Source organism: Oncorhynchus tshawytscha, linkage group LG20, assembly GCF_018296145.1.
Source record: "Oncorhynchus tshawytscha isolate Ot180627B linkage group LG20, Otsh_v2.0, whole genome shotgun sequence".
NCBI lineage: Eukaryota > Metazoa > Chordata > Actinopteri > Salmoniformes > Salmonidae > Oncorhynchus > Oncorhynchus tshawytscha.
Genome location: NC_056448.1, coordinates 2,941,266 through 2,952,088, shown reverse-complemented (window position 1 = coordinate 2,952,088; position 10,823 = coordinate 2,941,266). Strand labels below are relative to the sequence as shown.

The following is a 10,823-nucleotide window of genomic DNA, read 5'->3' as shown; positions in this document are numbered from 1 at the left end:
AAAAGGGAATGAAAGGGAATGTCACAATAAGAAACACATTGAACATAGAACATTTAAAAAAAATGAGAGATACACACATGCATCTCACTTTTCACACTAACTTCCACTTACAGTTCTGTTTTCGCTACTCATGCAAAACGAATGGTCTTTTTTTCTATCCCACAATGAACTGACATCAAACACAGTACAACACTACAGTACGCAAGTGTGAAAGGCCAATTCATCAAACCCTTTCAATTGTTTTCTGAAGATGACATCTTGCATAAAACACAAATCAGTTTGCGGCTTGGAATACAACAGGATATAGAAGATATTTACTTGTGTGTAGCTTTTCTGGTATAGAGGGGCTTTATGCTGTATGCGGTCTTAAAATTATAATCTTTATTATAACCGATATACATACTCTCAGGTTTTTCTATCCATCCCTAAAGCTACCATTCAGTCATAGTTTGTGTATAACCTAGAGTAAGCATTAGCTACTCCTCTAACAGAGGGACTTAATCTCAAAATCAGTCACAACAGCTCATCTGTTCTGTTACTACGCAGAATACTGTAAAGGACAGTACTACCCCTCTTCGGAGACTGCATCTGAACATACACTGCTTCAGTGTCATGGAGGGCATGGAGAAAGCAGTAAAGGGTGGAGTGTCGGGAGTTACAGTCACATGGAACGTTTACGTTACTAAATAATTAACAACATCTGTATCTTAGAGGTTCTAGACCACTTAGTTGCCCACTGTTTCTCTGACAACAGGGGTAACGTCCCTAAAGGAGCATACTAAGAGGTCATCTGGTGGAACATGTATTTTGGTTACACACACACACACACACACACACACACACACACACACACACACACACACACACACACACACACACACACACACACACACACACACACACACACACACACACACACACACACACACACACACACACACACACACACACACATACACACACACACACACACACACACACACATACACACACACACACACACACACACACACACACACACACACACACACACACACACACACACACACACACACACACACACACACACACACACACACACACACACACACACACACACACACACACACACACACACACACACACACACACACACACACACACACACACACACACACACACACACACACACACACACACACACACACACACACACACACACACACACACACACACACACACACACACACACACACACACACACACACACACACACACACACACACACACACACACACACACACACATACACACACACACACACACACACACACACACACACACACACACACACACACACACACACACACACACTCACACTCACACACACACACACACACACACACACACACACACACACACACACACACACACACACACCTAACCTTTCTTCATGTATAGTATTTCATGCACTCCATAAAGTGGGTGTTGCATTTAACGTTTTGAATACTTCTTGTGTATTAGCAGTTGTGTGAAAATGTTTCGAAAATCACTCTAGTACTGTTACTGCTGAATTTAGAACACTTTTCAGGAGCTGGTATGGAATTTTCACTTCTAAATAATCGTCTTACTTTGCAGTGCTTTTACCATACCGTCTTCAGTTTTTAAAAGGCATGAGACATACAGTTTACTAAAATGTTACTATAACAGTTCAACAGAAAGTGTGTTTAACACAGAGGTCAAGAAGAATGTGATGATTAAGTAAAAAAGTAATGAAAATAGATTTTCCCAGCAAAACAAACTGTTGTAAACATATGAATACAGGAACAACAATAAACAATTATTATCTGAATAATTATTGCTGTTATTATGAATGAATAATCAATTATAAGGGTCGAGGGATTTGGCAAGGCATATTAAACAAAATCTTTCTCAGGACAACAGATTAACGCTCTCACTGGTTAACCATTATTGAATAGTGTTGTTGAGATGATCAAAATATAATTGTCCTTTCAGACAAAAAAAACAAGTGCTCTTAAATCCTCTATGTTTTCTAAGAAGATTTTTTGAAATTAGTGCTGTGATAGAACTAAATCTGTATCAAACTATTATTTTCTATGAATATACATTAAATACAGTATAAAGTAAACAAGTTTTTGGGAAAAAACTAAAACGTTTGAATCAAAGGGATTTTGGCGTTCAGTCATTATGCTAACGCTAGTTAGCAACTTCCTTCAAACTGCACGCAGAGACATACACATGGTATCCACGACTTCATCTGACTCTGGGGAAGTAAATGAGGGGCCTCATTGCCAAAATCCCAAAGCCTCCTTTTAAAACACTGGTCACCTCCCTCTCGTAACTTCCACACATTTCTTTGCTCACTGCATATGTTGTTGCATATCTTTCAACATCACAAAGAAACAAATGTAATCATAGTCAGGGTTTGAATGATTCTACGAGACTGAAACAAACCCAAGTACTGTAGTTACTGACCACTAAGATATGGGGACTCCAGAACTGCATGTGCAAAAAAAAAATGAACACAAGAGCTCATACACTCACACATATATAGGAGATACATTGCTATGACTGGCTTGGTCATCAAATCACTGAAAAACATCGAATGAGATGCCAACCAACTTTATATGCAGTGTGCAAATATAAGGCTTGATATCTTGTCCCTGTCCCTTCCCTTAGAGATTGATGGGATGTATCCATAGGATCACTCAACTACAGGGGATAGACAGTGGACGAAACAAATTGTGGCAGCTAATTCAGATGCACAGTGCCCCATTTTTCCTTCTCTGACTAGAGCTATCAGAGATGTTTCATGAGTAGAAATCCAAAGGCTTCAGTGAAATATCCAATCCAGCTGTCTGTCTGTCACATCTCAAAGAAGCATTTGCACGAAACGTTGAAGAGATATTTTGGGAAAATTGGTGGATAAGATAAGGTTCCATGTGGTGATGGTGGTGGTTGATCGTCTTTCCTGCATGGTAGAGTTTCCCCACAACCTCCGCATCCATCGTTAACTCCCCAGACAAGCCTCCTGTCCTCTGGGCCCAGCGACCCAGTAGCCTTTTCACACTACCGTGCTGACCCGAACCAGGCTATACTGGCTCGCTATGAAATATTTTCCCCCCACATAGTCCTTTTCAGCAATGGCGGATAGACACGTAAACAGACCATCACTGCTCGATTCGGCTCAGTAGTGTGAAAAGGGGGTCAGAGGTCAAAGGTGGCCCTTAGGAGGTCTTGACCAGGTCGTAGACGTAGATGTGGAAGTCGTCGTCGAACTTGATGAAGTAGACGGAGGGTTTGGCCTCCACCTGGTGGATGACCATGCCAGTTCGTTTGGAGCCGTCCTCTTTAGCGTACTCAACCTGTTTCCCCACCAGACTGTCCACCACCTCCCCCGGCTCCCGCTCCGCCGGCGTAGAGTCATCTAAGAGACAAACAACAACACAAGTTTAAGTTCATTTGCCATATGTAACTCATTCATGGGAAATCATTGGAAACTCAAACATGTTCACCTATCTATTTATTCAACCTGGTTCCTCTCTTTTACAAGAGAGACCTGGACAATGAAGAACACAACGCTTTTATCATGAAGAGAGAGTAGCCTGATATCATCATGACAAGCAACCCACCCATCATCAGGCGAGTATAGACATTATAAAGGCTCATGCATGCTTACAAAATGTTCATAAACTCGTACACACATCTTAGCTTTAAGCAGTCTTTACAATCAAGAGAGAGTGGTCTATTGTCATTTTGAAGTGCAGCCTAACTCTAAGGACAGGACTAACTTGAGTCAGGCATGATCCTCAGGTCTCCCTCCTTGTAGTCGTCTAGGAGCTGGTACATGTACAGGACGGGGTCTTTCTCGTAGGTGATAAAGAACCAGGTATTCATGATGGGTGCCCGGGCCAGAACCATGCCCCTCCACTCGTCTTTAGTTCCGTCCTCCGTCTCAAACATGTGCTCTACAGCCTTCCCTATCATCGTGTCAGCCAGGTTGACGTCGCTGATGCGCGTAGAGGCTGCAACAGAGTACATGGTACATGGTAATATCTAGTTTCAAGGTTATTTGCCACGTTTAACGTATATATTGGAAGACTATCAACGATCAAACTCACAATTCATATTATTAACATTTGAGGAGCACCATGAACGGTGTAGCACCATTAGAGCACAAACAGAAACTTGTCTGCGACTTTGCGTTAATCAATCAATACCAAATAACAATCAATACAAACAATATGTATACATAGACCAAGGTCTTACATTGACGGTCAGGGAGCACCTCGAGGCCCTGTACCCTCTCATCTTTATGCAGCTCCAGGCCATAGACACAGTCGAAGCCGTCGTACTTGATGAGGTAGAGCGAGGGGTTGACGGGCACCTGGTCCAGCACCGTGCCTTTCCACTGCGACTGAGAGGTAGCGCTCCCCTCCTTCCAGATGTGCTGGATACGACAGCCCACGATGTTCCGCCGCGGCGCCGACGACACTGCCTTGTTGGGGCTGTTCTTTTGTTTCCTGAACGATGTTTCAGATAACTTATGAAAAAGGGGAATTTGGGGAACAAACATCCACTTAGCCAATGAAAAGGGTGAAAACCTGATGGCTGTCAGTCCCTTACATTAGCTGCTAATCTAACTAGATCCATTTTATAGTACATCAAATAGACTAAAATATTGAATTGATTAAATATATACAGTGCATTTGGAAAGTATTCAGACTCCTTGACTTTTTCCACATTGTTACGTTACAGCCTCATTCTAAAATAGATGAACACTTTTTTTCCTCTCATCAATCTACACACAATACCACATATGACAAAGCAAAAACGGAAATATCACATTTACATAAGTATTCAGACCCTTTACTCAGTACTGTGATGAAGCACCTTTGGCATTGATTACAACTTTGAGTCTGGGTATGACGCTACAAGCTTGGCACACCTGTATTTGGGGAGTTTCTCCCATTCTTCTCTGCAGATCCTCTCAAGCTCTGTCAGATTGGATGGGGAGAGTCACTGCACAGCTTTTTTCAGGTCCCTCCAGAGGTGTTTGATCGGGTTCAAGTCCGGGCTTTGGCTGAGCCACTCAAGGGCATTCAGAGACTTGTCCTGAAGCCACTACTGCGTTGTCTTGGTATTCCCGTTGGAAGGTGAACCTTCACCCCCAGTCTGAGGTACTGAGCGCTCTGGAACGGGTTTTCATCAAGGATCTCTCTGTACTTTGCTCCGTTCATCTTTCCCTCGAACCTGACTGAGCTCAATTTCGAGTCTGAATACTTTTGTAAATAAGTTATTTCTTGTTTTATTTTTAATACATTTGCAAAAATTACACACCTTTATTTGCTTTGTCATAATGGGGTATGGTGCGTAGATTTATAAGGACTTTAAAAAATGTTTTGAATAAGACTGTAAGGTAACAATGTGGAAAAAGTCAAGGCGTTTGAATACTTTCCAAAATGCATTGTAGCCCATGGCAATATAATAGTCAAGTGTGTACTCTGATCTGCTTTCATTCCCTGGATCTGTCTACATGAGACCCGTAAAGACTGTGTACTTTGAAGTGTGAATATAGTACTGACCATACCATGGCAGTGTGTCACTGCACAGCTGATACTAGCCCAGTATTAGCTTCAGCAGGCCACTAAAGACCAGTGTCAGATATTCAGGTATTCAGCGTGGCACTACTAGACTAAATAATCTATGTATTTTACCAAGCACCACTGTTCTCTACATAGTCAAAAGTAGGCTGCAGATGGGTTTAGCCGTTCATTTAATAGGCCTACTAAGCAAAATGTCTATTCAAAACAGTTGAATGCTGAATGTTGTACAAATGCACAATCACAAAGGGTACATAATAGCTCGGTAAGTAGAGGATTCCTGGCTTACTTGTGGGAGTTCTTTTTCTTCATACTTGCAGAAACACCTGAGTGCCCTTAAAAACAAAAACATTTTAAAATATTATTCTAATGCAAATTAATGTAGTAAATCTTTTAAAAGAAGCTAGGCTACTCTACTCTTATAAGTAGGCTAAATGTACCTGATTATTATCTGAAGATAACAAAAGAAAACCACAAAGTCTGTCCCCTTCAAATGGCACCCTTTTCCCTATTATAGGCCTACCGAGTACTATGTTTGATCAAAGCCTCTATGGGCCCTGGTCCAAAAAAGTGCATTATTAAGGAAACAAAAGTAGTGCACTATAAAAGGGTGTCCAGGTGTTTCCAACATCACCAGGCAAGCTGGATCCTGGAACTCACAAGGCTGGCAAAAGGAAAGAAGGGAGTCGGGAAACACCTGGAGGTGGGAGCTTGAGGCAGATACAAAGAGAACCGGCTTAGAGTGGAACGATCTAGAGATAGCAGAAGAAAGAAGGGAGTCGGGAAACACCTGGAGGTGGGAGCTTGAGGCAGATACAAAGAGAACCGGCTTAGAGTGGAACGATCTAGAGATAGCAGAAGTTTGACTTTGATACCAGGTTAAGTATCATGACACTCAATACCATCACAACACTCGATACCAAAACGATACCACAGCAACAACAAAAACGCCAAAGTCACAGAATGGCACTTGACCCAGACAGATCTTTTGAGGTATAATTACATTTGACATTTTGATGTTCGTCTTTTTTCAGAGACAGTCGTGTATGCATTAATGAATCAATTATACAACCACTGACTTCTGTTTTTACCAATCTAATTACAGTTGAAATCAGAAGTTTACATACACTTAGGTTGGAGTCATTAAAACTCGTTTTTCAACCAGTCCATAAATTTATTGTTAAGTTAACAAACTATAGTTTGGGCAGGTCGGTTAGGACATCTACTTTGTGCATGACACAAGTAATTCTTCCAACAATTGTTTACAGATAAATTATTTCACTTATAATTCACTGTATCACAAATCCAGTGGGTCAGAAGTTTACATACACTAAGTTGACTGTGCCTTTAAACAGCTTGGAAAATTCCTGAGAATTATGTTTTTTATTTAATTTAATTTCACCTTTATTTAACCAGGTAGGCTAGTTGAGAACAAGTTCTCATTTGCAACTGCGACCTGGCCAAGACAAAGCATAGCAATTTGATACACACAACAACACAGAGTTACACATGGAATAAACAAAACATACAGTCAATAATACAGTAGAACAAAAGAAAACAAAAAGTCTATATACAGTGAGTGCAAATGAGGTAAGATAAGGAAATAAATAGGCCATGGTGGCGAAGTAATTACAATATAACAATTAAACACTGGAATGGTGGATGTGCAGAAGATGAATGTGCAAGTAGAGATACTGGGGTGCAAAGGAGAAAAAAATACATAAATACAGTATGGGGATGAGGTAGATAGATGGGCTGTTTACAGATTGGCTATGTACAGGTGCAGTGATCTGTGAGCTGCTCTGACAGCTGGTGCTTAAAGCTAGTGAGGGAGATATGATTCTCCAGCTTCAGTGATTTTTGCAGTTCGTTCCAGTCATTGGCAGCAGAGAACTGGAAGGAAAAGTGACCAGATGAGGAATTGGCTTTGGGGGTGACCAGTGAGATATACCTGCTTGAGCGCGTGCTACGAGTGGGTGCTGCTATGGTGACCAGTGAGCTGAGATAAGGCGAGGCTTTACCTAGCAGAGACTTGTAGATAACCTGTAGCCAGTGGGTTTGGCGACGAGTATGAAGCGAGGGCCAACCAACGAGAGCGTACAGGTCGCAGTGGTGGGTAGTGTATGGGGCTTTGGTGACAAAACGGATGGCACTGTGATAGACTGCATCCAATTTGTTGAGTAGAGTGGTGGAGGCTATTTTATAGATGACATCGCCGAAGTCGAGGATCGGTAGAATGGTCAGTTTTACGAGGGTATGTTTGACAGCATGAGTGAATGATGCTTTGTTGCGATATAGGAAGCCGATTCAAGATTTAATTTTGGATTGGAGATGCTTAATGTGAGTCTGGAAGGAGAGTTTACAGTCTAACCAGACACCAAGTTATTTGTAGTTGTCCACGTATTCTAAGTCAGAGCCGTCCAGAGTAGTGATGCTGGACGGGTGGGCAGGTGCGGGCAGTGATCGATTGAATAGCATGTATTTAGTTTTACTTGCATTTAAGAGCAGTTGGAGGCCACGGAAGGAGAGTTGTATGGCATTGAAGCTCGTCTGGAGGTTAGTTAACACAGTGTCCAAAGAGGGGCCAGAAATATACAGAATGGTGTCGTCTGAGTAGAGGTGGATCAGAGAATCACCAGCAGCAAGAGCGACATCACTGATGTATACAGAGAAGAGCGTCGGCCTGAGTATTGAACGCTGTGGCACCCCCATAGAGACTGTCAGAGGTCCAGACAACAGGCCCTCCGATTTGACACACTGAACTCTATCAGAGAAGTAGTTGATAAACCAGGCGAGGCAATCATTTGAGAAACCAAGGCTGTCGAGTCTGCCAATAAGAATGTGGTGACTGACAGAGTCGAAAGCCTTGGCCAGGTCGATGAATACGGCTGCACAGTACTGTCTCTTATCGATGGCGGTTACAACGACGTTTAGGACATTGAGCATGGCTGAGGTGCACCCATGACCAGCTCTGAAACCAGATTGCATAGCGGAGAAGCCATGTCATGGCTTTAGAAGCTTCTGATAGGCTAATTGACATAATTTGAATCAATTGGAGGTGTACCTGTGGATGTATTTCAAGGCCTACCTTCAAACTCAGTGCCTCTTTGCTTGACATCATTGGAAAATCAAAAGAAATCAGACAAGACATTTTATTGCATGACATAAGTATTTGATACATCAGAAAAGCAGAACTTAATATTTGGTACAGAAACCTTTGTTTGCAATTACAGAGAGCATACTTTTCCTGTAGTTCTTGACCAGATTTGCACACACTGCAGCAGGGATTTTGGCCCACTCCTCCATACAGACCATCTCCAGATCCTTCAGGTTTCGGGGCTGTCGCTGGGCAATACGGACTTTCAGCTCCCTCCAAAGATTTTCTATTGGGTTCAGGTCTGGAGTCTGGCTAGGCCACTCCAGGACCTTGAGATGCTTCTTACGGAGCCACTCCTTAATTGCCCTGGCTGTGTGTTTCGGGTCGTTGTCATGCTGGAAGACCCAGCAGTGACCCATCTTCAATGCGCTTACTGAGGGAAGGAGGTTGTTGGCCAAGATCTCGCGATATATGGCCAATCCATCCTCCCCTCAATACGGTGCAGTCATCCTGTCCCCTTTGCAGAAAAGCATCCCCAAATAATGATGTTTCCACCTCCATGCTTCACGGTTGGGATGGTGTTCTTGGGGTTGTACTCATCCTTCTTCTTCCTCCAAACATGGCGAGTGGAGTTTAGATCAAAAAGCCCTATTTTTGTCTCATCAGACCAAATGACCTTCTCCCATTCCTCCTCTGGATCATCCAGATGGTCATTGGCAAACTTCAGACGGGCCTGGACATGCGCTGGCTTGAGCAGGGGGACCTTGCGTGCGTTGCAGGATTTTAATCCATGACGGCGTAGTGTGTTACTAATGGTTTTCTTTGAGACTGTGGTCCCAGCTCTCTTCAGGTCATTGACCAGGTCCTGCCGTGTAGTTCTGGGCTGATCCCTCACCTTCCTCATGATCATTGATGCCCCACAAGGTGAGATCTTGCATGGCGCCCCAGACCAAGGGTGATTGACCGTCATCTTGAACCTCTTCCATTTTTGAATAATTGCGCCAACAGTTGTTGCCTTCTCACCAAGCTGCTTGCCTATTGTCCTGTAGCCCATCCCAGCCTTGTGTAGGTCTACAATTGTATCCCTGATGTCCTTACACAGCTCTCTGGTCTTGGCCATTGTGGAGAGGTTGGAGTCTGTTTGATTGAGTGTGTGGACAGGTGTCTTTTGTACAGGTAACGAGTTTAAACAGGTGCAGTTAATACAGGTAATGAGTGGAGAACAGGAGGGCTTCTTAAAGAAAAACTAACAGGTCTGTGAGAGCCGGAATTCTTACTGGTTGGTAGGTGATCAAATACTTATGTCATGCAATAAAATGCAAATTAATTACTTAAAAATCATACAATGTGATTTTCTGGATGTTTGTTTTAGATTACGTCTCTCACAGTTGAAGTGTACCTATGATAAAAATGACAGACATGCTTTGTAAGTAGGAAAACCTGCAAAATCGGCAGTGTATCAAATAGTTGTTCTCCCCACTGTATATATATAAAAATCCTCATCAATCTACACAAAATACCCCATAATGACAAAGCAAAAACTGTTTTTTAGAAGTTTTTACAAATGAAAAACAGAAACACCTTATTTAGATAAGTATTCAGACCCATTGCTATGTCATTATGGGGTATTGTGTGTAGATTGCTGAGGGGGAAAAATACTATTTCATCAATTGTAGAATTAGGCTGTAACGTAACAAAATGTGGAAAAAGCCAAGGGGTTTGAATACTTTCCGAATGCACTGTGTGTCTATGGTGTATGTAATCACCTGAGCTGAGCCATAGGGGAGACTAGCAGGCCTCTACCACCCCACTATCAGATTGGGGGGCAATATATTCTTTTTATTTCACATAATTTAATCACCATCAACCACTTCTCATTTTTCCAGATTGAAAGTGTTTGAGTTAGTAATGTATCAATATAATAGCCATGACAGCTATTACAATGAATACTGAATATAGCACAAATTTGGATTTCACCCCCGTCTCAAAATGAATGTTTTTGATCGTTTGGTAGTGTTTAGGGAGTGAGGATCTCCTGCATCAACCATGCGGCACTGCTTGCAAAACTGATTGCTGTCCTGATTATGAAATAATAAACTTTATATCTAAAAATGACCATATAC

At 42.3% G+C, this 10,823-nt stretch overlaps 1 protein-coding gene across 2 annotated transcripts in view; it reads right to left on the bottom strand.

Annotated features, from left to right (window-relative positions):
• Positions 1 to 1,342: 1,342 nt before the first annotated feature.
• Positions 1,343 to 10,823, bottom strand: part of LOC112219675 (spindlin-Z) — a 29,173-nt gene continuing 19,692 nt past the window's right edge. For both annotated transcript variants that reach the window (XM_024381143.2, XM_024381142.2), the window contains exons 4-7: positions 5,893 to 5,938; positions 4,270 to 4,523; positions 3,792 to 4,025; positions 1,343 to 3,427 (exon numbers count right to left, since the gene is read on the bottom strand). In XM_024381143.2, the coding sequence (XP_024236911.1) occupies positions 3,228 to 3,427; positions 3,792 to 4,025; positions 4,270 to 4,523; positions 5,893 to 5,938 (734 nt within the window). In that variant the 3' untranslated portion in view covers positions 1,343 to 3,227. The remainder of the gene's footprint in view (positions 3,428 to 3,791; positions 4,026 to 4,269; positions 4,524 to 5,892; positions 5,939 to 10,823) is intronic.